The sequence below is a fragment of the Acomys minous genome (assembly GCF_964271855.1).
Source record: "Acomys minous genome assembly, chromosome: 9".
Classification (NCBI taxonomy): Eukaryota; Metazoa; Chordata; class Mammalia; order Rodentia; family Muridae; genus Acomys; species Acomys minous.
The window spans coordinates 810,884-835,613 of record NC_140490.1 but is presented as its reverse complement, the minus strand read 5'-3'; the positions used below and the strand labels follow the sequence as shown (position 1 = coordinate 835,613).

At 49.2% G+C, this 24,730-nt stretch overlaps 1 protein-coding gene across 10 annotated transcripts in view; it reads left to right on the top strand.

Annotated features, from left to right (window-relative positions):
* FBXO34 (F-box protein 34) overlaps positions 1–17,341 on the top strand; it is a 62,321-nt gene extending 44,980 nt beyond the window's left edge. For 7 of the 10 annotated variants that reach the window (XM_084796620.1, XM_084796626.1, XM_084796629.1 and 4 more), the window contains one exon: positions 14,546–17,341. In XM_084796620.1, coding sequence (XP_084652746.1) covers positions 14,546–16,658 — 2,113 coding nt within the window. In that variant the 3' untranslated portion in view covers positions 16,659–17,341. Of the gene's footprint in view, positions 1–9,771; positions 9,894–14,545 lie in introns of those variants that run through there. The other 3 variants (XM_084796625.1, XM_084796624.1, XM_084796627.1) reach the window with 2 other exon arrangements.
* The last annotated feature ends 7,389 nt before the right edge of the window (positions 17,342–24,730 follow it).

The window sequence follows — 24,730 nt, the reverse complement described above, 5'->3', positions numbered from 1 at the left end:
GAGGAGCCAGGCGTGCTGTCCTGCAGCAGTAGCCCAGTGCTTAGGAAGGAGAGGCGGGTGACTTTCAAGGCCAGCCTGGTGTACATAGCAAGCTTTAGGCTAGGTAGGCTACATAGTTAGGGCTCTTTAAAAAAAAAAAAAAAGGCTTCGACAAGATTCTGGATAAGCTTTAGTTTTCCTTGTATTTTACATTAAGGGCAGCCTGTTTCTGACCCTTTGATTTGTCTTTAACATCTTTATCACCTAAATAAAAGCATTTATTCAAATAGCCTAGAAGCCCACACAAGTCTTCTTGCCTCAGTCTCCCAAGTGTCTGGATTACAAGATAGACGCCACCACATTTGGCCTGCTGAATTGCCCAGGGAGACCTTGAACTTGAAATCCTCTTACCGTAACTACCTTGTCCCTTCTTCCCAGGAGCTGGGTGTCTTAGTCACTGTTCTCTTACTGTGAGGAGACACCGTGACCAAGGCTACTTATACAAAGAAGCATTTGCTTGGGGGCATGCTGACAGTGTCAGAGGGTGAGTCCATGGTGGTCGTGTGGGGACAGTGGTGGCAGGCAAGCAGGCATGGCCCTGCACTGGGAAAGTAGCTGAGAGCTCACGTGTGACCCACAAGTTACAAGCAGAAAGCAAGGGGGACTGGGCCCACCATGGACTTCTGAAATCTCAACGCCCATCCCAGTGGCACACCTGCTCCCACAGGGTCACAGCTGATCATCCCAGTGGCACACCTGCTCCCACAAGGTCACAGCTGATCATCCCAGTGGCACACCTGCTCCCACAAGGTCACAGCTGATCATCCCAGTGGCACACCTGCTCCCACAAGGTCACAGCTGATCATCCCAGTGGCACACCTGCTCCCACAGGGTCACAGCTGATCATCCCAGTGGCACACCTGCTCCCACAGGGTCACAGCTGATCATCCCAGTGACACACCTGCTCCCACAGGGTCACAGCTGATCATCCCAGTGGCACACCTGCTCCCACAAGGTCACAGCTGATCATCCCAGTGGCACACCTGCTCCCACAGGGTCACAGCTGATCATCCCAGTGGCACACCTGCTCCCACAGGGTCACAGCTGATCATCCCAGTGACACACCTGCTCCCACAAGGTCACAGCTGATCATCCCAGTGGCACACCTGCTCCCACAGGGTCACAGCTGATCATCCCAGTGGCACACCTGCTCCCACAGGGTCACAGCTGATCATCCCAGTGGCACACCTGCTCCCACAGGGTCACAGCTGATCATCCCAGTGGCACACCTGCTCCCACAGGGTCACAGCTGATCATCCCAGTGGCACACCTGCTCCCACAGGGTCACAACTGATCATCCCAGTGGCACACCTGCTCCCACAAGGTCACAGCTGATCATCCCAGTGGCACACCTGCTCCCACAGGGTCACAGCTGATCATCCCAGTGACACACCTGCTCCCACAAGGTCACAGCTGATCATCCCAGTGACACACCTGCTCCCACAGGGTCACAGCTGATCATCCCAGTGGCACACCTGCTCCCACAGGGTCACAGCTGATCATCCCAGTGACACACCTGCTCCCACAAGGTCACAGCTGATCATCCCAGTGACACACCTGCTCCCACAGGGTCACAGCTGATCATCTTTTCCAGACAGCTCCACTGACTGGGGCCCATCGAGCCTGTGAGGGTCATTCTCATTCGGAGCCCCCCACTGGGACTGAAGGTCTGCACCACTAGGCCCAGCCAAGAACTATTTTCTATTAAAAAGAACTTTACGTGACTTTGATCTGTGACTTAGAGAGTGGAAAAATAGGATTAAAGGAAAACAATCAAGTAATTGTGCTCACTGAGAGGGACCTCTGTAATTGTTGATTATTACATAACTCATAAAACATTTGTTGACTGTGACTATTCGTTATACTATTTTAAATGTATTTATATGAATGTTTTACCTCCATTGTATGTCTGTGCACTCCATGCATGCCCCCTGGAGGAGGCCAGAAGAGGGTGGCAGGTTCCACAAGCCACCATCAGTTTTTGGGAATCAAAACTGGGTCCTTTGGAAGAGCAGCCAGTGCTTTTAATTGCCCAGCCATCTTTCTAGCCCTCGAGTCATAAATTCTAATGATAGTTCCACATTTGTGAAATGAGAATATTAATTATATTAGTTGTATGTAGCTAAGAGGTCAGTGTTTAATAAATATTAGTAGCTAAGTTGCTGTGATATTTACGTAGTGTCTTTTCTCTCTCCTCACTTAAGTGAGCGTGGGCAGCTAAGGCTACACAGAGAGACCCAGTCTTGAAAAACCAAAAGTAAATTGATTGAACCAGCTTTGTTGGTCTATGCCTATAATTCAAGCCCTTGATTTTCATGTTGCAGGCCACCCTAGACTACAGAAGTGAGGCCTTTTCTCAAAACAATACATCTTGAGCTTTCTTTAAAAGAAAACGAAAAAAGAAAGAAAGGAACTGGTTGGCATTTACCATTGTCACCTTTAGTCCAGTTCTTTTTTTATTACTTGATTTCCTAGTGTATCTCCCTCTTCTTTCTTTTAAATTGCTTCCTGATTTATTTCCTGTTAAGTTTTCAGTAATGGGTGTGGTGTGGAATAATAGCGTGTGCCCCTTGTCTGAACCAGGAAGGGGTAAGGCAGCCAAGGGACGTGTGGTGCAGAAGTTGCCTCACCCAGCAAACCTCTCTCCGGTTAGTCAGCCTGTAGCTCCACACTGCGTATAGATAACGAACATTTCAGGGCCCGTTTACCCAGTGTTTTCCAAATGCGTCTATATATTTATTTCTCTTTTTAAAAAACCAGTAAATATAGACAAATAATGTCTATTTGTCAGACAGAATGGCATAGTAATGAAGCTTCAACAGTGTGTCCCTCATGTGGCTCAGGGTGGCCCTGAACTCCTGGCCCTTCTGCTTCTGCCGTCCGGGTGCTAGGACTATGTGCTCATTAAGCCCCTGACTCTTCAGGACCAGGGTCCTTAATAGAGTAAAAGCTACAGAACGCTGATGACTGAGTCTGTCATTCCGTCTGCCTTGTAACCACGGCCTGTGAGGAAGTAAGTTTTCGTTTAATACTCTGCTATCTTCAACTGTATTTTTGTTTGAGTTAATATCCTCTATGACACTGGTTAGCAGTGATAGGCTTTGGTATTGAGATTTTCAGTATATTATATACCGAGCGAGTACTTAGTAGCAGTAAAACTGTAGTTCATCCAGTCAGTGTGCTGTCTTGTACTACTTAGTCATTTTTGAGCTTGTTAGGGTTTAGTTTGTGTTCAAGTTAACATGTACCTAGATACTATATATAGCTGTTTTAAGTGCTCTGTCGTGTGTGTGTGTGTGTGTGTGTGTGTGTGTGTGTGTGTGTGCGCGCGCATACCTCAAGCAATAAAGTCTAAAACATGTACTACAGCCTTAGTATTGGTAGTTTATTGAAGACATTGGTTTTGTTGTTGGATTTTTTTTTTTTTTTTTGGTTTTTTTGAGACAGGGTTTCTCTGTGTAGCCTTGACTGTCCTGGACTCACTTTGTAGTCCAGGCTGGCCTCGAACTCACAGTGATCCGCCTGCCCCTGCCTCCCGAGTGCTGGGATTAAAGGCGTGCGCCACCACGCCCGGCCCCATTGGTTTTGTTGTTTTTGATCTTTTGCTTTGTTTTTTTTCCCCAGGAGTAGGTACTTTTTCAGGACACAGTCTTGCTTAGTACTTGTTCTGTGTGCTTGGCTGGCCTCAAACTCCTGGCAGCTCCCCTTGTCTGCGTCCCTCATGTGCGAGGATTACAAGTATGTGTACCGTCCCCTTTGTAAGAGAGCAGGCAGGGAGGACCCTGTGTGCTCAGGTTCTCTACAGTAAGGTTTTCCTTCACAACTGCCCATTTTCCATTTGAATGTGCTAAGGCATCTTGGAGCACATCTGGTATCTTCTAGGGCCTTCCCGTCGTCTTCTGCTAATGTTTATACCATGATTGCACTTTTGTACCATTTAAAAGACTACATCCTGAATCCTAGTCACCTATTAAGTGCTTTATTTAAAGCAAATAGCTGAGCGCGGCTGCTCAGAAAGTAGAGATTGCCTGGCTCGGTGAAGTTTCTGTAATGGGACTAGTAGGGGGGATTTTCTTCATTAAGTCTAAAAGCAGCCATCTACTACTGGATGTCTTTTAAGCATTCTTACTGCTTTTCTTCTTTGAGAACTTGTTTAACCTCAGTGCCATTTAAGAGCTGAGTAGCCAGGCGTGGTGGTGCACGCCTTTAGTCCCAGCACTCGGGAGGCAGAGGCAGGTGGATCACTGTTGAATTTGAGGCCAGCTTGGTCTACAAAGCGAGTCCAGGACAGCCAGGACTACACAGAGAAACCCTGACTCGGGGGGTCGGGGCGGGGGGGAAGTGGATACAAAAGATATTACATGACATCATTCATTCAGATTCAGCAGTGGTAGAGCAAGTCCTGGGGTGCAGTTAAATGGGACCCCTGTGTCCACTTCTCCTTTGCTGAACTGTCTGAACAGATCTAGAATTCCTTTTAAAGGAGGTCAGAGCTGGAATACAAGCCAGCTTTTAGAACTTCACAGCATAGTGTCCTGTTGCTTTGAGTTTTGTATGCTGAAGTCACTAACAGACTATCATTTTAGCATACAGAACTCAAAGCAACAGGACACTATAGCCAATATCGCACTCAGGAAGACAGAGGCAGGAGGATCTCTGAGTTCGAGGCCAGCTTGGTCTACAAAGCAAGTCCAGGACAGCCAAGGGTACACAGAGAAACCCTGTCTTAAAAAACAAACAAAACGATAAAAGATCACATGTGCTGTAGCGCACATGAGATCAGAGAGCAACTGAGGCCCTGCTTCCACAGTGGGCTCCTGAGGTCAAACTCAAGTTGTCAGGCCTGCTCATTTTTAAAGAGGCTTTTTGTTTTGTATTTATTTATTTTTAATGATTTGTTTTTATTTCATATCCATTGGTGTTTTGCCTGTATGTATGTCTGTGTCTGTGTGAGGGTGTCAGATCCCCTGGAACTGGAGTTACAGACAGTTGTGAGCTGCCATGTGGGTGCTGGGAATCAAACCTGGGACCTCTGGAAGAGCAGCCAGTGTTCTTAACCACTGAGCCACCTCTCCATCCCCTCCAGACTCTGTGCCATCGTCTCCCAGTTGTGCCACCACATCCAGGTTTATGCAGTGCTGGGGACCAACCCCAGGGCTTCCTGCACACTACACACTACACCGAATGAGTCACCGCCCTGGATAAATGAGTGTTCTGTGAGTCAGCACTCCATGACGTAAGTCTGTGGACCTTGATGAACTTTAGAGGGTGCCCTGTGAATCTCTTGAAACAGTGACAGACCTGGAATATATCTGCCATTTCCTCAGCACTAGTCTGTTTTCTTTGATCAGTATTTCAAAGGATTTACTGACTGGGGAAAGAGAAAAGGTTAGGTGATCACCGTGCTTGATATCAAAGAGACTTTAACTAACACGAATGATAACATTTTCCCTTTCTGTATGTACTTCTCAGTGAGTTAGAAGACTGCGCACTGTTCTCAGCAACGAGCTCTTGAGTCACCTGGGGTTACATACAGTTTCTATCACTTAGCTTTCCTGTTTTGTTTTTCCATACATTCCCTCCTTCCTTCCTTCCTTTCTCTTCTCTCCCCTTTCTGTTCTCTCTTGCCCATTTCTTTCCTCACTATGTAGACCAGGCTGGCCTCAAACTCCGTGACCCACCTGCCTCTGCATGTCCCCCATGCCGGGATTAAAGGCGTGTCAACACATGTGAATCCTTTTGTTATTTTTCTTTTGTGTGATTTCAAGGCATATTAAACCTGGAAAACTTCTGTATGTACTTTACTGTCAGGAGCTATTCCCCCGTCATTATCTGTTGCACCATTATCGGGAGCCTCAAAATGTGGCTACATTTAAACAGAGGACCTTTAAGGAGGAGGGGACAGTGACTTAATATGACGCTTTGGGATCAAGGCCTACTCCGGCGGGACTCCTGCTCCTGCCTGGCTATTTCATTGTCTCCTGGAGTTCACCATACATTGTTCATTTTTTGGAAATTAGTTTTGTTTAGTCTTATTTGTGGTATAGAATGCATATAACAAAGCCAGGCGCGGCGGCGGCGCACACCTGTAATCCCAGCACTTGGGAGGCAGAGGCAGGTGGATCTTTGTGAGTTCAAGACCAGCCTGGTCTACTAAGTGAGTCCAGGACAGCCAAGGCTACACAGAGAGACCCTGTGTAAACAACAAGCAAGCAAACAAACAGAAGAATTCAGGTAATAACCTTAGGCAAGTGGGCAGTGTGTCTTTTAGGTGCCATCGAGGGATGTAAGATGGTCTTCTGAGCTGCGTGGTTCCAAAGGCCGTTCTCTCTAGGGTAGGGAAGGTGGTGGTGGTGGTGGTGGTTTACAGAGATAACAAAAGATTTTTTCCCATTATGCATTACTAAACCAGGTAACCATCCTGGGACAAAACCAGCCATGAAGCTTTGGTGGACGCTCCTTTAAAGCCATGTGTGAGTGGATATGGCCACCTGGCTACGTGGACGGTCAGAGGATACTCGGGCCCTGAGTTCAAGACTAGCCTGAGCTGCATAGTGAGGCTCTGCTCTCTTACATCACAAGGGACAGAAGAGCTGAGCTCCTTCTGGATGAAGTCATCACGTAGTCTTCCAGGGATCATTCTCACACACGGGCTGTTTTGTTGTGCTCTGTGAGAGCGGGCTGCGTCTTGTCAGTGCCTAGAGAGGTGTGCAGTACATTTTGTCCTGTACTTCGGTCTGTACTTATACCTCCTGCTCTTGGTGCCTTTTCCAGTTAGTTCTTACTGGTGGAGTGAGTGTCTTGTGCCTTTGAAACTTGCTGATCTGATAATGTCTGCATCAGCCCGTCTGTCATCTTTCGTGGCATGTAAGAGAAACTGACATCATGTCAGAGCTAAAGCTCTCTTTATGAATGCCCTCAGAATCTTGTATCATTTTATTTGTACTGTAGATGAGCGTAGGTGGGTTTGGTTGTTACGTTCCTGTTTTGTTAATGAGGCCCTGTTGTGGTGTCCAGGCTGGCCCTTAGCTCGGAGCTAACACAATCTTACCTCATCCTCCTGAGTGGCTGGGTGCAGGTGTGTGCTAGCATGCCAGCAGCAACCTGTGGTCAGCATTTTAGATTTGTTTTTTGTTTTGTTTTGTATTATGTAGTCCAGGCCAGCCTCTCAACTCTTGATTCTCAGCCTCCTCAGCGTCTGCTTCACATGTAGGAGAGGACAGTAATCTAAGAGGTTCTGTGTGTTTTAAAGACTTACTTATTTTTACTTTATGCTTACGAATGTTTGCTTGTATATATGCATGTTCCACATTCGTGTCCTTAGACGCCAGAGGAGGGTGTGGGTGGGGCCAAGGGCTCTTAACCATGAGCATTTCTCCAGCTGAGCTTGCAGCTTTAGTCTTAATATAATCTTAATTTTATCATGACCTGGCCATGGGTCTCCAGAAGTCATGTGGTAATTATTTGTCTTGTTACTGTGACAGAGTAACCTGACAAGGCTAATGTAGAGAAGGAAGGGTTTGATAGGCAGCTCCAGGCGTGCAGTCACGGCGGGATGGGAGCGGCAGGGGCAGGAGCTGGGAGCGCAGAGCTCACATTTAAAGTAGATCTTCCACCTCAGTTCACCTCATTTAGAAGCTTCTCAGGGTTGGGCTGGAGAGATGGCTCAGCTGTTAAAGGTGAGGCTCACAACCAAAACCAGAAGCAGCTCCTCAGGGACATGCCCACACACTTGCTTCTGTGGTGGTGGACAGTCCAGATTAGCTATAAGTCATGTACCGCCTCTCACTAAATAGACTCAGTACCCCACCCCTACGGGCACACGGGGGGAGTGTGCTGCTAGACCCCCACCCCCACGGGCACACGGGGGAGTGTGCTGCTAGACCCCCACCCCCACAGGCACACGGGGGAGTGTGCTGCTAGACCCCCACCCCCACTGGCACACGGGGGAGTGTGCTGCTAGACCCCCACTCCCACGGGCACACGGGGGAGTGTGCTGCTAGACCCCCACCCCCACAGGCACACGGGGGAGTGTGCTGCTAGACCCCTACCCCCATGGGTACACGGGGGAGTGTGCTGCTAGACCCCCACCCCCACGGGCACACGGGGGGAGTGTGCTGCTAGACCCCCACCCCCACGGGCACACGGGGGAGTGTGCTGCTAGACCTGCCTATAGCTTGTGTGATCCTCGGGTGAAGAAGGTGCAATACATGTTTTCTGGGAGCTGTTTTTATACATTAAGACAGGTTCTTAAAAAAATTCTCTGCCAGATGGTGGCACACACCTTTAATTTCAGCACTCGGGAAGCAGAGGCAGACAGATCTCTGTGAATTCGAGGCCAGCCTGGTCTACATAGTGAGTTCCAGGACAGCCAGGGCTACACAGAGAAACCCTGTCTTGAAGAAAAACAAAACAAAACAAAACAAAATTAAAAATCTTGAGTCTTTTTCTTGTTCTCATCATATATCAGCTTTTAATCCCTTATTGATCAAGTTTATCCCTCCGCCTAGTTCTAACACGTGAGAGGCTGAGGTAGGCAGGGTCTGGCCTGGACTACACACTAAGACTCTCAAAAGACTGAGCTGCAGCTTCTTGGTGCTCTTGCCTCGCACGGTCGAGGCTCTGATTTAATTGCCAACACTATACACGTGAAAAACTGACTTTGACTTTTTCATGGGTTGGTTCACACAACTTTTGTTGGGGCCGGGGCTGCGGTGCGTGAGGTAGGTCTCACGTCAGAGCCCTGGCTGGCTGGGACTTAATAGAGCAATTCTGCTTCACCTTCCCCGATGCTGGACTGCACGTGTGCTACCACGCTGTGCCCTAGACACACTTTTTAGCACATATATTTAACTTTTGTGGCTTAACTTTGTGATTGTATACTATTCAGGTGAGAGTTTTTCCACTTTTACTTATTTTTATGTGTATCAGTGTTTGCCTGCATGTATGTGTGGTACCAGCACCATATGAATTCAGAAGATGGCATTGGATACCCGGAGTTGGTTACAGATGGCTGTGAGCCAGTCTGTGTGCTAGAGTAGGCTGTGCTCTAACCACTGAGCCTCTCTCCTGCCTCTTCCCAACTGTCTGTGGGCTGGAGTACACAGTGTCTAACCAGAATACTCTAGCTTTGACAGCTGGGTTTTGGCCATCACTGTGTGAAGGTGTCCAAGTTTGAGCTGCTTGTTGATAATGTCCTCACATTCCTGGGGACTCGGTGTGATCAGTGTCCTCCTGGCCACACGAATGACAGCTGTTCTGATCAGTGCTCCCTGCTTTCTGCATGGCCCTTCCTCAGAGTGGGCAGCAAGGACCCGCCACCAGCTGACACCCCCTTCTCCTAGCCACAGCCTACCATGTGAGTGAGTGAGGTGCTGTGTGCTGTTACTGGGTTGTCAGGGACTAGTCCGATCTTCGTTTAATTTGGCTTTTTGAGATAAAGTCTCGTGTGTGTGTGTGTGTGTGTGTGTGTGTGTGTGTGTGTGTGTGTGTGTGTGTGTGTGTCACACTCACATTCAGCAGGGTGAAGAATCGGATGAGCAGCAGTTACTGCTGCTTCCCAGTAACAGTGCTCACAGGCATGCACTATCCTATTCTTACACACGTTGTATTATAAAAGTAACAATGTACATGTGTATTGTGCAGAATTTGGGAGATGACTTTCTGAAGTCCTTTAGTGACAGCTGTGCTCTTTCCTCCTCCTACTTGACCTCTTAACCGACTGTTTTGCAGGCTCCAAGCCGCACGTCTCTGAGAACATGACCCTCCCTCTGCCTCCCTTCTGCACCTCTGACAGCCATCTCGCTGCCATCCACTGAGAGGAGCCATCCTTCATGCAGTTGCCAAAGCCGTAGGTTTGAGGATCCTTGATGCTTCTCCTCCTCTAACTGTGATGAGCATCTTGCTGTTTACAAACCATCTCTGCACTGGCGGGATCTTAGCTCAGACTCCTTCTAATTACCTGCATTTCCCCAAACCAGCTACACTTGAGGCTGTTAGGACCTTGTCTTCCTTCAAGGCTTAGCTTACAAAGTGAGGACCTCTGTGCCAGGCCCACTCCTCCTCTCCTCTTCCCTCACGGCTCTCACAGCACCCATACTAGCCTGTGTATGTAACCTACATAAGCTATCACGTTCTGCTGGGCTTGGTTTCTGTATCTTTGTACGAGTGACTCTGACTTACAGTTGTGCACGTGTCCAGTCCTGTGGGGTTAGAAGGGGGAAGGACATTCCTGGGAACAGTTCTGAAGCTGTCTGTTTTATGGACCCCGTTGCTTTAAAGTTGATTTGGGATGTGACTAGCTTTCATCTTGTTTGTTTAAGAGAAAGACACAGAAATACATCTCTTTACATCTCTTTACCCAGCGTAGGAGAGATACTTCGGCACAGACTGCGTCCTTGCTTCCTGTTACAGTTCTGCCTCACTTCTGATAGCCTCCCTAGGCCAAAGCCAGAGCCCATCAGTGCCCTTTGCTGGATGTGACAGACACACAGGCACCAAAGCTCTTGATAACCTTAGTGTAAGGTTTAAAATAGAGTCTGGGCCTAGTCCCAGGAAAACTGGTGAATGATCCTAGGCAGCTTAATTTTCTGAGGACCTTTCTAGGGGCCTAAGAACTGATATGTAGGTGCTGTATAGGTTTGCATTTTATTTAATTACAAGAGAGGAGTGTTTAATTATAACAGACTTTGTTTAAAACAGGAAGATGTGCCCAAGCTGGTCTCAAAATGACTATGTAGTTGAGGGTGCCCACCAACTGACACCATCCTCACTGCACCTCAGTCCTCATCCTCCTGTCTCTGTGTCTACAGAAGGTGCTGGGAATGCTCGCATGTGCCATCATGCCTAGCTAATTATAGCCGACTGTTATAACAGGAGTTTGAGGGCTGGGGATGTGGTTCAGTGCTTGCTGAGCACAGACCCTGCCTCTATGGACAAGATTCTAGTTCAGTGATGAAGAGATTGGCACCCATAGAAGCCTGGATGGAACTTTCCAGTGTGTTTATTTCGAGCGTGGGATGGGGTTAGACAAAATGCTACCATCTGTTTTTATTTTGGGGTTTTGTAACAGATGCCCTGGTACCCTGCGCTATAGCCTTAATTAACGCTGATTTCAACCAAAACTAAGGTTTTTGTGGTCTGTGTCTTACCAGACCTTCCTATTTTTTGGCTCAGAACTTTTAGGTGTCCACCAAGGGAAAGGGAGAAGTTGGCATCCTTCCACCCAGCAGCAACCTAAGCCTGGAGCCTCCTAGGACTCCCTCCCCGCAGTCAGCTGGAGGATGGCCCTTCCTCCCTCACCCCTGCCTTTGGGCCACCTCCAGTTTTATCTTGCTGAAGCTGTCACTCACTCGTCAGCAGAGCGGACCTTACAGTGTAAACGAAAGCCTTCCCCAGTCTCCTCACACATCTGTACTTGTCAGGAACAGCGCCTCGTTACTATTACTATAAAGAAATGTGATGACCAAAAGCAAATTGCGGAGGAGTGAGTTTCCTTGGCTTACCCTCGTACATCACTGTCATTGAAGGAAGTCAGGACAAGAACTAAAAAAGGGCAGCAAACTGGAGGCAGGAGCTGATACTGAGGCCATGGAGGGTGCCGCTTCCTGGCTTGCTCATCTTGGCTTGTTCAGTCTGCTTTCTTTCTTTTTTTAAAGATGTATTTATTCATTACTATGTATTCAGTGCTCTGCCTACAGGTACACCTGTAGTCTAGAAGAGGGCATCCGATCACATTACAGGTGGTTGTGAGCCACCATGTGATTGCTGGGAATGGAACTCAGGACCTCTGGAAGAGCAGTCGGTGCTCTTAACCGCCGAGTCATCTCTCCAGCCCCATACAGCCTGATCTTATGAAGGCATTTTCTCTATAAATTGAGGTTCCCTCCTCTTAGATGACTATAGCTTGTATCAATTTGATGTAAAAGCAGCTAGCACACCACACAGCACCTAAAGTACTGGGAGGGCAAGAGAGGCAGAGAAAACATTGTGCAATACAAACGCGCACACGCATTGCTGCGGTAGGCTTAGGTGTACTCACAGGTGTTCTGTAATGAGGTCATCCTGTGATCATTTATTATTCCCCCCTGACCTCCAGTGCTTTCATTTCACTTACAAGAGGTTATGAGAGCCGGGCGTGGTGGTGCACACCTTTAATCCCAGCACTCGGGAGGCAGAGGCAGGTGGACTGCTGTGAGTTTAAGGCCAGCCTGGTCTACAGAGTGAGTCCAGGACAGCCAAGGCTACACAGAGAAACCCTGTCTTGGAAAACAAACAAAACAGAACCCAAGAGGTTATGAAAATCCAGCACACAGTTGGGACAAAGAGACAACACTCAGTATGACTCTTACTTATTTACATGTCATCCTGGTTGGTTCTTTTGGGAAGATTAAATTGTTGCAAAGGACAGAAAGCTATTACAATGTTAGGATGTTCGTGTTAAGATCTACTCCAGGCAGCTGAGTCCCCACGTGGGGGGTGAGGGCTGTGTGGGGCCGCTGCACCTCTGACATGTACTCTGGTACCCATGATTTGGTCACTGCCCCTTGGCAAGAGGACCTTGGGAGCACACAGGAAGGGGATGCAGGCTATCTTGATGAGACCTGAGAGGCTGTGGCCAGACAGTGGGGTAGGCGGGCCCTCCCATCAGAGGTCTAGGGGAGGGCAATAGGGCAGAAGAGTAGGAACAGGAAGATAAGAGCAAAGGGATAGCAACAATTGAGATGTAATTGAATAAATTATAACAAAATATACATTTAATAGAGGGGGGGGGTCTGCTCCTGGACGGGGAGCTGGGGAGCTGGCTCCCTGTGTAGAGGTACTTGCCACCAAGCCTGGAGACCTGGGCTTGACCCCTGACGTCACACAGTGCAAGGAGAGGTCTCCTCCTTCCCCAAATGTTGCCGTACAGCACACGCCTGTACTTACAGAGCAATGTAAAAAAGGAAAAAAAAAAAACCTTTAAAAGGGAGAGTTTCTATTCACAGTTAGAAGACAGCTGCAACTAGGCTAAAGAGCTATGCAAGTTACGAAGAATGTGTCCACTCCAGTCAGCACTGATGCCTGGAGGTAGTTAAAGGCCACCATGTCACAGGCGCTGTGACTTAGCTGCCCTCCAGGAGGCAGGTCAGAAGTCATAACCTCAGCCAATGTGAATCTCCACATACAGGTCTGAAAGTGTTGTAGCCTCACTCCCACAAACCTGTAACTATAGATTTTTATTGTGGTTGGTAGGATTATTTTACAGGAGACCAGACTTCCCTAGAGAGAGCAGTCTCTTCACTTCCAGCCAGGGTTTTGTAGCAAGGGTGTGGGTGCTTGCAGTGCCTCATGGCTGAGCCCTTCCGTTAGCATTTCTACTCAGGACCAGAGAGGAAGTGCCCTGCCAAGTTATACCTGTCCCCGCCAGCTAGCCAGTCATCAGCAGAGACCAGGACACTCTGAAAGCCTTCCATCCCCATCCCCTGACCAGGAAAGAGGAAAAAAGGCGCCATGTTTTTGTTGTTCTGTTCTGTTTGTCTGAATTAATTGAAACTTTTTTAGAAATGAGTATAAGTTCTTTGTTTTATTTAACATAGCTGGGAAGAATGTATAGTTCATATGAGTAGATTATTTAGAAAGTTTAGAAAGCACACAGCAGACAAATGACAAGTAACAGACAGCAAAATAGCCAGAGCTACAGGAATGGTTGAGGAAATAATAGTTATTTTTATATGCAACCAATAAAATGCTAATTGTGATAAACTGGGAAGGTAAACTAGGCCCCAAGAGTTACTGCCAGGCCTCTAATCCAGCACTTGGGAGACTAAGACAGGCAACTCAGGCCAGCCAGGATTACACACTGAGAGGCTGTCTAAAACAAAACGCGCCCACCAAACAAGACACTGTCCTCGGGCCGGGCACACGCGCATGCCCGCTGTCCCAGCACTGAGAGGGAAGCTGAGCAGGAGGAACACATGCTTGAGAGCAGCGTAGCTTACACAGTGAGACACTAGTTACAGGGGCGGGGCAGGGGTAGAGCAGAAAGCCTGGGCCAGCCTAGCCTACGTGAAACCCTAAAAGGAAGACAAATGATCAAGGTAGGGACATTCAGAAGGTTCTCTAATCTGTGCCACGGTGTGATTTTTAAAAAGCAGATTTGGTGAATTCAACTTTAAAGGATTATTTTACATTAACTAATAGCCCTCTCTATAATATATCAGTCAAAATCAGCTTATTTTCTGGCCCATAATTCCTCAGGAAGTGGTTAGTTTGCTTTGTGCATTAGAAACAAGTCTTTTGGCAAAGACTTTGGAAGTGGGGAGACAGTAGGGTGGCGGCAGGCACGCCTTTAAATCCCAGCACTCGGAAGGCAGAGGCAGGTGATGACTGTAAGTTCGAGGCCAGCCAAGGCCACACAGAGAATCCCTGTCTGTAAAAACAAACAAAAAGAACTGGGGAGATGGTATTTCTCCTACTGGAAGCTGCAGCAGAATACCTAAGTCGGCTCTGTTCTCTCCTGTCCCAGGGCATCTGTTATGCACCTGAAGCCATATTGGAAACTCCAGAAGAAAGAGCCCCAAGTCAGCAGGCACACGCTGAGCACGCCGGTGAGCCACCAGAGCACTGTCAGTGATGAAAAGGGCAGAGCTAACTACATGAAAGCAGCTGTCTTCCCTCCAGCCCCCCTTGTCAAAGCAGCATCTAGAAAACCTTTTGGGATTCTTTCTCCAAATGTTCTATGCAGCATGAGTGGGAAGAGCCCTGTGGAGAACAGCTTGCATGTTAAAGCCAAAAAGAATGTGCCGTCTGCAACTGTGCACCAGGGCGAGGAAGAAGGGGGGGTGCCTGGGGGCTGGACCATTGTCAAGCCTGGAAACACGAAGGAGAAAATTGCGTTCTTTGCAGCGCACCAGTGTAGCAGTAGGACAGGATCTATGAAAATCAAAAGTCCCTGGGATCTCGACGGGAGAGCCACTAAAAGGAGGAAAAAATCGGGGGGCCTTACGAGAGCCAAGGTGCAGCTAGAAGTGATGAGGGAGCTCAGCAGCCCGTGCTGCCAGCCGGAGCCGTTTGCATGTGGCATCGAGCACTGTTCTGTGCATTATGTGAGTGACAGTGGGGATGGTGTCTATACAGGGAGGCCTCTGTCAGTGATACAGATGGTGGCCTTCCTTGAGCAGAGAGCCACTGCTCTGCTAGCTAGCTGCACAAGTTCACCTGCCATTGTGAAGATTTCTGGCCAGTGCCGAGGTGTGCCCGCTGCGCCTGAGCCCGTCTCTGCTCCAGGAACTTGTGAGGGACCCACAGAAAGAGAGAGTCCTGCAGCCGACCGGTCACAGGGTGAGCCAGTCCGTGTCCTTGACATGGTAGCCAAGCTGGAGTCAGAGTGTCTAAAGCAACAGGGCCAGCGGGAACCTGGGGGCTTGTCACGGAGTAACAGCTTCCGGCGAAATGTGGGCAGGGTCTTGCTCACAAACGGTTCCCAGGCCATTGAAAAGGGCTCCGAAGACACAGCTGACGCCCAGCTGCACCCCATGCAGTCGGCGCCTGTGGGTGAAGGACCCTCGGCAACTGACCGTTCTGCAGGGGACCAGGCCTGGGATGGTACTTCTCAGGGCTGTCCCTCATTGCCAGCAGGCATGACTTTCCACATGGACAGCACAGAATTAGAGCCACGTCAGCAAACAGCTGTGACCAACTGCAACCGGAATGACGTAGAAATGACGGATGAATTTGGTGAATTGCTCTTTTCTTCCCGTACCTGTATCCAAGCCACTGAGCTGCCCACAGATGCCATCAGCTGTCGAGGCAGAGAGCATGTGCCACTCCCAAACCACAGCCCTGATCAGAGGAAAGAACCTTTGTGCATCAGCGTCACTGTGTGCACAGTAGAGAAAGACCCACCTACTGCTCTGGACTCCCTGGAAGAGCCTCTTCCTGGGATGTTGTTTTTTCTGTCACCTGGACAGGAGCAGCCACAGTGCTCCCAGCTGAATGAACACACAGCACAAGAGGCCTCAGAGGCCCGGCAGCCTCGCTCCGCTGCCGAGGACAACAGTGCATGCGAGGAGAAAGGTGGTTCTGTGGAGCCACTCGGCCCAGCGGCCTCTGCTGTGGAAAGCCCGTTACCGGTGCTTGAGACATCCAGCTTGAAGAGGCAGGTGTCTCGGGACTTCCTGGAGACCAGGGTTAAGCTCCAGCAGCTTCTGGAGCCGCAGCAGTACCTGGCCTGCCTGCCGCACCACATCCTGGTGAGGATCCTCAGGCTGCTCCCCACCCTGAGCCTGGCGGTTCTCAAGTGCACCTGCCGCTACTTCAAGTCCATCATCGAGTACTACAACATCAGGCCGGCGGACTCGCGCTGGGTTCGGGACCCACGCTACAGAGAAGACCCCTGCAAGCAGTGCAAGAAAAAGTATGTGAAAGGGGACGTGTCCCTCTGCCGGTGGCACCCCAAGCCCTACTGCCAGGCGTTGCCGTACGGGCCTGGGTACTGGATGTGCTGCCACCAGGCTCAGAAGGGCTTTCCCGGCTGTAAACTAGGCCTTCATGACAACCACTGGCTACCTGCCTGCCACAGCTTTAACCGGGCCGTCCATAAGAAAACAAGAGGCAGCGAAACGGAAGAGGAATACTGAAGTCCACAGAGACGCGCGGGGCTGTGAAACACCTGGGTCAGCCTGGAGGCGTGCGACCTCAGCCGCCCAGCAGTCTCTTCAGACCAGACTGCCATTATCCAGGCATTCTGGACTCTGAGTTCATTTGCCGGCTGAACAAGAAATTAGTTCCATGGTTCTGTATAGTGGTGCCTCACACTTAACCCATCCAGCTGTGAAGAACTCTGCCTGTTTTCCTTCGCCACGGACGCTCAGAGCTCACCAGGCAGTCTCCACAAGGGGACCCTGCAGTGTTCCAGCACTGGCTCTGTATTTGCAGTGAGTGAAAAGGAAATCGAACCTTTGAGAATTATGCCTAAAAAAGAAAAACCAGGCACCTTACCTGAGACCTTGTATGCTTGATCCTGTGAGAATGACGTTTGGATATGCCCTGTGGTGTTTACAGTGTACATAGTGCTTGTGTTTTCATAGGGCTGTGGAAGTGCACATTAAACCGAGCGCCTTTACCTGTAGATGAGTGCTTTGGCCCCTCTGTAAATAATGTGATTGAATCCAGTATTGTATATTATGGACAGCTGACTAAACATGATCACCACAGAACAAGACAGTATCATATAATAGATTAAAATGTTGTGCATCCTTTTGTCTGGTTAAAAAATTTCTTTTTAAAACTTCAATAAAAAAAAATACACATTTTAAGTGAGGCCTGAGCTTACAGTAAGATTTTATTAACTTTATCAGTGTTTGGCTGCAAATGTGTAATTGCAGGCAGTGTTGGTGGAGACCAGGGAGGGGTGTTGGCTCCCGAAATTGTGCTGGGAACTAAACCTGGGTCTTCTAAAGGTCCCTTATCTGCTGAGCCTTTGCAACCCAAAGATTCACTGTGTGTGTGTGTGTGTGTGTTTGAGTGTAAAGCACCAAGGAGGAGGAGGATGAAGGTGGCAGAGCCCCCACTGTGGAGCTCAAGTTACAGGCTGATGTGAGCCAACCAATGAACTGAACCCGAGTCTCCTGCCTAAATCGTCTCCCCAGATCCTGCATGTCATGGGTTGGAAGGCTCTCATGGATTGAGTTGTAATTAAAGATAACAAACTGGGCTGGAGGTATGGCTCATCGGTTAAGAGCACTTAAGCTGCTCTTCCAAAGGTCCTGAGTTCAATTGTCAGCAACCACATGGTGGCTCACAACCATCTACAGTGAGATCTGGTGCCCTCTTCTGGTGTATGGGTGTACATGCAGGCAAAACACTGTAAACCCCAAAACAGCAAACCTTTGATGTGTATGGACATTTTGCCTCCATGTGTGTCTGCACCACCTACTTGCCTGGTGCTTGCAGAAGCCAGGAGGGCATCTTCCCCTGGGGAGTTAGAGCTCTCATGGGAATCAAACCCTCATCCTCTGGAAGAACAGCAGTGCTCTTAACTGCAGAGTCACCTCCAACTCCCTCATTAAGGTCCTTACCTTTTAAGGTTTTGTTTGAGGACCTTGTGGTGGCTCAAACTCTTAAGGCCAAGGCAAAAGAATTGGTGAGTTTGAGGTATGCCATGCTTGGGTTACAGGAGGAGACATTTCAAATGTATGCATCCTCAGGCAAGGTGGTGCACCCCTGTAATCCCAAGCACATGGGAGGTGGATCTCTTGAGTTGAAGGCCAGCCTGGTCTACAGAGTGAGTCTAGGACAGCCAGGGCTACACAGAGAAACCCTGTCTCAGAAAATACACAAATAACTCAAGTATACCCCTCAAAGTTATTTGGAAGAAGGGAAGATAACCTGTTTTATGACAAAAATAATCTTTCCTCAAATTGTAAGTTTAAATTTCTGTTTATTTTGGTTTTTTAAGACAGGGTTTCTCTGTTGTGTTGGATGTCCTGAACTCACTTTGTAGACCAGGCTTGGCCTCGAACTCACAGCGATCCACCTGCCTCTCCCTCCGGAGGGCTGGGATTACAGGCGTGAGCCACCACGCCTGGCCATGTTTAAAATTTTTTGACCTTTCAGCATTTTATTTTAAATTTTTTGTCTCTCCAGTACCTGCCATGGTCCCTGTGTCTAGGACAGTAACTGCCAGGGGGTCCCCGCAGCTTACCCACCACAGCCGCTCAGAAGCCTGAGAATCTCTGCAGGCTTCAGGCTTGCGGACGTGGGGTACTTCACAAAGCTGGAGAATCCTGAGCCGCCAAAAGCTGGGGCTCTAAAAAGAAGCAAACAAAATACAAAAACTAGATTGGCCTAAAGTCAAGTACTGAAATACAACAAAAGAAACAAAGCCTTGTTATCAGTGCAAGTTGCACACAGGGAGAACAGGTGACAAATGTGGGTGAGTGGTGGGGAAGACAGTGGCTCCTTTACAGAGGATACACATTTGGCCAGGACTCAAAGGGAGCAGAGGGCCAGGCAACACTTAGGTAGAGCCAGGTTGGCCTATGCGGAGCAGAGGGGGCATGAGGGTGACAGGCTTACAAATGGGAATCTAGTAGGTTTTTGGGGGTTGGGGGGGGGAGGGGAGACCATGTGAGTGCATTTGTCCTTGTAAGACAGAAGCAAGTATCAGATCTGCTGGAATTACAAGCAGTTATATTGGGTCTGTGGCTCTTAACTGCTGAGCCATCTCTGGTTTGGGCTTTTATCCTTAGCAGTAACTGCTGAGTGACCCCATGCCAGGGAGGCCACGCCCTGACTAACGGGCCACGCTGTGCTGCAGACTCAGACTTGGTCTGACAGGAGCACTAGAGGCTGAGAACAGCTCCTCTTCCAAGACATCTGCTGCTGCCTTCTGCCAAACTGGCAGTCTGAGTGTCCCCTAAGTTTGTTGTGACTCATAATTGGGATTGAGGGAGGTAACACAGGACAAGCAGGGGTGTGACTTACCTTGTGCACTGTGTTGAACCCTTGCTTGCTGTGCTGCTCCACGTGGGTACGCAGCATAAACAGCTCTGGGTCTTCGTGAGTCAGCATTCTTGACCTTGTTATCACATGCTATGCAGCTGTGGGCTGGGCTGGGCTGAGAGCAGAGCCACAGGATGGCCCCAGTGCACTTGGCATTACATCAGAACTCTGGCTGGACACGCCAGCATGTTCCCAGCATGCAACAGTGGTATCAGAAGACACCTGTGCTGGTCTCCACTGCTAGACCCTAATGGTTTCTGAGAAAGATTCTGTGGCCCCCTAGTGTCGAATGTAAAAATAACCCACTCTGCAGCTCTGTAGAGGCCAAAGGGACATATGTCCCCTCAAATCAGAGCTGCAGACAGCTGTTAGCTGCTCTGTAGGTGCTGGGAACTGAACCCAGTCCTCTGGAAGAACAGCCAGTGTTGACCACTAAGCCTCTCAGAAGCCCTGGGGAAATGGCCCTCTCATCTCCTGCCGTGGTGCTCCCCTCCTGCTAAAAGAGCACGAAATAAATGCTCCGGGGCCTCCTGTCCTGCCCCAGCCACCCTCAGCTCTTACAAGAGGCTCTGAACGCCTGTTAAGCTTCTCCTGCCTCTCATTTTAAGTCCTTACTAGGTGAACCTGAGAGTTGGCTCCCATCCCATCTGGGGGATGGTCTGACCCTCTCCCTGCCAGCTGGCAAAGAGACCAAAGGCCTGTGCTTTGTGCTTGACAGCATAACCTGTAATCCCAGCACTCAGGAGAATCAAGTCTTTGAGGCTGTCCTGGGCTACTTAGTGAGACCCTCTTAACAAAACCCACAAACATGATATGCTTGTCAGTGTGTCTGTCCCATCCTGCGGACTGATGGCTCCACTGAAGCACTGCTGGATCTCAATCCTGTCCCTGCTGCTGTGTCAGCAAGCACGCATGTGCCTCTCAGGGGCCCCAACAAGCCCCTCTGGGTACTATGTGTGGAGTTCCTTAGACTCAGGGTAGCTGGTTTGAGTCCCTACGTTCAGAGCTTCTTCACATGGTGTACCTTACATTCCACAGCATGTTCACAGTCATGCGTGACTAGCAAGCTCTCTATAAGACCAATTCAGTACCCTTTACACATTTTTTTTAAGAGAAAGATGGTCTCAGGTAGCCCAGGCTATCCTTACATTTATGATCCTCCTGTCTCAGCCTTCTGAGTAGCTGGGGTACAAGCATGGACCACCAGACCTGGCTTGCTAGTGCCAATTTGATGTGACAGTTGACCCTGCAATCCACATAAAGGTGGATAGATAGTGGACTCCACAACGTTGTCTTAAGATCTGCACATGTGGGTTGTAGCACACACACCCTTTAATAACTTCTCTAATTACTTTTTTTTTTAAAAAGCCAGTGAAACCGTTACCCTCTAAGGCACTGGTTCTGAGCCTTCCTGACTTCCTTCACACAGCTCCTCACTTTGTGCTAGCCCCCAAACATGAAGTTATTTTATAACTGTAATTTTGTTACTGTTAGGAGTCATCATGTAAGCCTGGCGTGGTGGCGCACGACTGTTATCCCAGCACTCGGGAGGCAGAAGCAGGCGGATTGCTATGAGTTTCAGGCCAGCCTGGTCTAAAAAGGACAGCCAAGGATATACAGAGAAACCCTGTCTCAAAAAACAATACAAAAAAGAATCACATAGCCAGGTGCAAAGGCGCCCACCTGAAATCCCAGCCTGGTCTATAAGGCAAGTCCAGGACAGACAAGGCTACACAGAGAAACTGTCTTGAGAAACGCGTGTCCCAATGGTCTTGGGCGACCTCCAGGCTGAGACCAGCTGCCCTAAGGTCTTTTAGTAGAGGCCAGGGCCTCAGGGTCTCCACGGGCATCTGTTCTAGAGGGTTTTTCTTTTCATTCTAGTGTTGGGAGTCCAACCCAGAGCCAGACTAGGCAGAGAGGTCACCACTGAGCGGTTCCCCTGCCCTTTTAAAGCTTGGTTTGCTGGGCTTTAATTTTGAGGTGGGTCCCATGTTGCTCAGGTTGACCTGACCTTGTGGCCACTCTGCCCCTCATGCTCCCTACCAACTCTTTAAAGACGGGCTCTCAGGATAGAGCCTGGCTACTCCTGCCTCCTCCCAAGTGCTGACATCACAGGGATCGCCAACATAACCAGCTCAAGTATTTTTATGTTGGCTTTCCAGAACTAAAAACAAGTAGGCTCGCCGGGCCGTGGTGGCGCACGCCTTTAATCCCAGCACTTGGGAGGCAGAGGCAGGCGGATCGCTGTGAGTTCGAGGCCAGCCTGGTCTACAAAGTGAGTCCAGGACTGCCAAGGCTACACAGAGAAACCCTGTCTCAAAAAAAAAAAACAAAAAAACAAAAAAAAAGTAGGCTCAACCAGGCAGTGGTGACACAGGCCTCCTATCTCAGCATTTTGGAGGCAGAAGGAGGTGGCTGAGTTCAAGGCCAACCTGGTCTACAGAGTGAGTATCAGGCCAGGCAGCGAGCACTGTGACACAGAGAAACTGTCTCAAACCACAGCCCCCCCCCCCAAAAAAAGGTGTAGACATAGGGACCATACCATCCCCAGTATTTGCCAAGCCCAGGACAAGGACAAAACCCACCTTTGGCCCCCGGCCACCACCTCTGCTCCTTTCTTGCCATCTATAGAGCCACACGTTCACACACCCCAGGGGTTGTTTGGTTGGTGCAAGGCCTCACTAGTAACCCTGGCTGTCCTGGAACTCACTGTGCAGACCCTACTAGCTTCCCAATGCTAGGATTAAAGGAATAGGCCACCATACCCAGGCAAACATTCAAGATCTCTTCTCCGTGGAGGGCATAGTTTAAGGCTCATCCTTAAACTGTAGAATCAACTTCTGGAAAAGGAACTCCTCAGGTGAGTCCAAGGTGGCAGCCCTTGCTTCACAAGGTGTGACAGAGCCAAGGGCTGAGTATGGTGACAGGTTTGAGGGCTCACAGGCCTGGGAGGAATGGAGGCATCAGAAGCTGTTGCAGCCTCTCAGTCTCCTGGCCATTGAACAGGAAGGAAAGACCCTGGAGGGGCAAACAGGAGGTGACACAAGAAAGCCCTGTGCAGAATATACAAAGCAGGGAAAGTCACTGTACCAGATACTTTGGCCACTGCAGAATCTCCCCCGTGTCTGGAAGAAGGAACCTACGGCCTAAGTCAGAGGCTCTTCAGAGGCCTTCCGTACTTAGCTATTTCCTATCTCAGAATGACAATTGCTTTTAATGAGACAAGCAGATCACAGGCATAATTTCTATTATTCCCTGCCCCCCCCCCCATCTTCAGCAACACCAAGAGCTGTAGAAAGGAAGACAGACTTAGCGGGCCTGAGGGATGCTGGTTTTGCAGCCCAGGCTCACCCAGCAGGAAGTGCTAGAGCAAGCGTCTTGGGCACAGTGAGTGCAGCAGCAGCAGCAGCAGCAGCAGCAGCTCTGTTCTTAGGGTCTTTCTCTAAGGCCATCAGGGGGACAGAATTCCCTGAAGCCATCACCAGCGGTGCCCACCAGAGTGTAGGAATCTCCCTGTCAGCAGGTGACCGAGCGCCATGTACTTGCTTATGCCCCATCAGTGTCCTCAGAATTCCTTTACATTTAGGAAGAGGCCCCACTGAACAAGTGCAGGAAAGTACTTTCCTCTGAAGTCCTAGTAAATGCAAACACACCGCACTCAGAGTGCGCTCTGGGAGCATCAATAACAGAACAAGAGTCTTCACTCCTAGAGTTTGCTCTCAGCTGGCTCCAGCCCATCCTCATCACTGACCTTGAACCTCTGGTCAACTTCTTGGCTTCTGAAGGCAGGACACACCTTTAACCCTTTAAATACAGGAGGCAGGGGTGGGCACACCTGAGTTTCCGGCAGCCAAAGCTACACGGTGAGATTTGTCAGACTCACTTGTCTGTGTGTGAGTGCTTTGCCTGTATCTGTGTGTTTGCAGCACACACATGCCTGGTGCCCACAGAAGCCAGCAGCTGTCGAATACCCCTCTGGAACCCCTCAGGTGGTTGTGGAGCCATCATGTGGGAACCTGAAACCGAATTAAGGTCCTCTGCAAGAGCAGCAAGCACTCTTCATCTCTAAGCTTTTATTTCTTGCATTTTCAGTATGTTAAAGTCCCCATCAGAACCCTTCTCACATCCCAGTGCTCTGTATTCTTTCTTACAAACACCTGACAACAACAACAACAACAACAACGCGGCTCACAAGTCTGTGTCTGGTTGTCAAGGCAGCCCAGTAGGGGAAAGCACTTGCCACTAAGTCCACCACCACAACCCGAGTTCAATCCCTGGGACACAGTAAGAGGAGAAAAGATTCATTTAAGTTGCCATTTGACCTTCACAATGTACCTGTGTGCCTGTCCCACACACTCATGGACACAAATGATTTTCACAAGTTTGTCACCCTGGTGTTTTCATATTCACTTCAGCTTTTGTCCAGGGTGTTTTCTTACTTGAATGGAGGGTGTGGCTTAACAGCTTCCCAACTGAGATGCTCAGATACCCACCCAAGCCTGGGTTCAAACTCCACTCACCCTCACCCTTCCCATCTGCCTCACCCCTGCAGACAAATGTAACTGAAGCCCACATTCTCTCTCAACAGCCTCCCTTCCCAGGCAGCCCTCCATGTCCTTCCCAACTGTTCTGCCCGGCACTTACCCACCTCCACCTCTAGGTGGCTCCCTACATTACCTGGCAGCTGCTGGTGCCCATCTCAGATTGATTACAAAAAGGGGTCTCCAGAGCTAGTGACTCCTGTGGCTGGAGAAATCCTGTAAACCTTCTCTCTCGTCTTGAAAGAGAGAGCAGCTTCCATGATGGCGTCTCAGAGGCCTGCTCCTTTCCCAGAGGAAGAAAAACATGCCTTTTAAGAGAATGAAGTATGGGGGCTGCAGAGATGGCTCAGAGGTTAAGAGCGCTGACTGCTCTTCCAGAGGTCCTGAGTTCAATTCCCAGCAACCACATGGTGGCTCACAACCATCTATAATGTGATGCCCTCTTCTGGCCTGTAGGTGTACATGCAGGCAGAGCACTGTACACATAATAAATAAATCTTTAACTGACAAGCAACTATTTTGTTTGCCAAGATGGACCATCATCATTAAAGCCGCCATAATCAGTAATTTAAAAATAATTTTCTTACCTATCATTAGCTTGCACTCTTGCTCCTGACATCAATGCAACAACAGAATATATAGTAAGGAGGAGAAGGCACACTCAG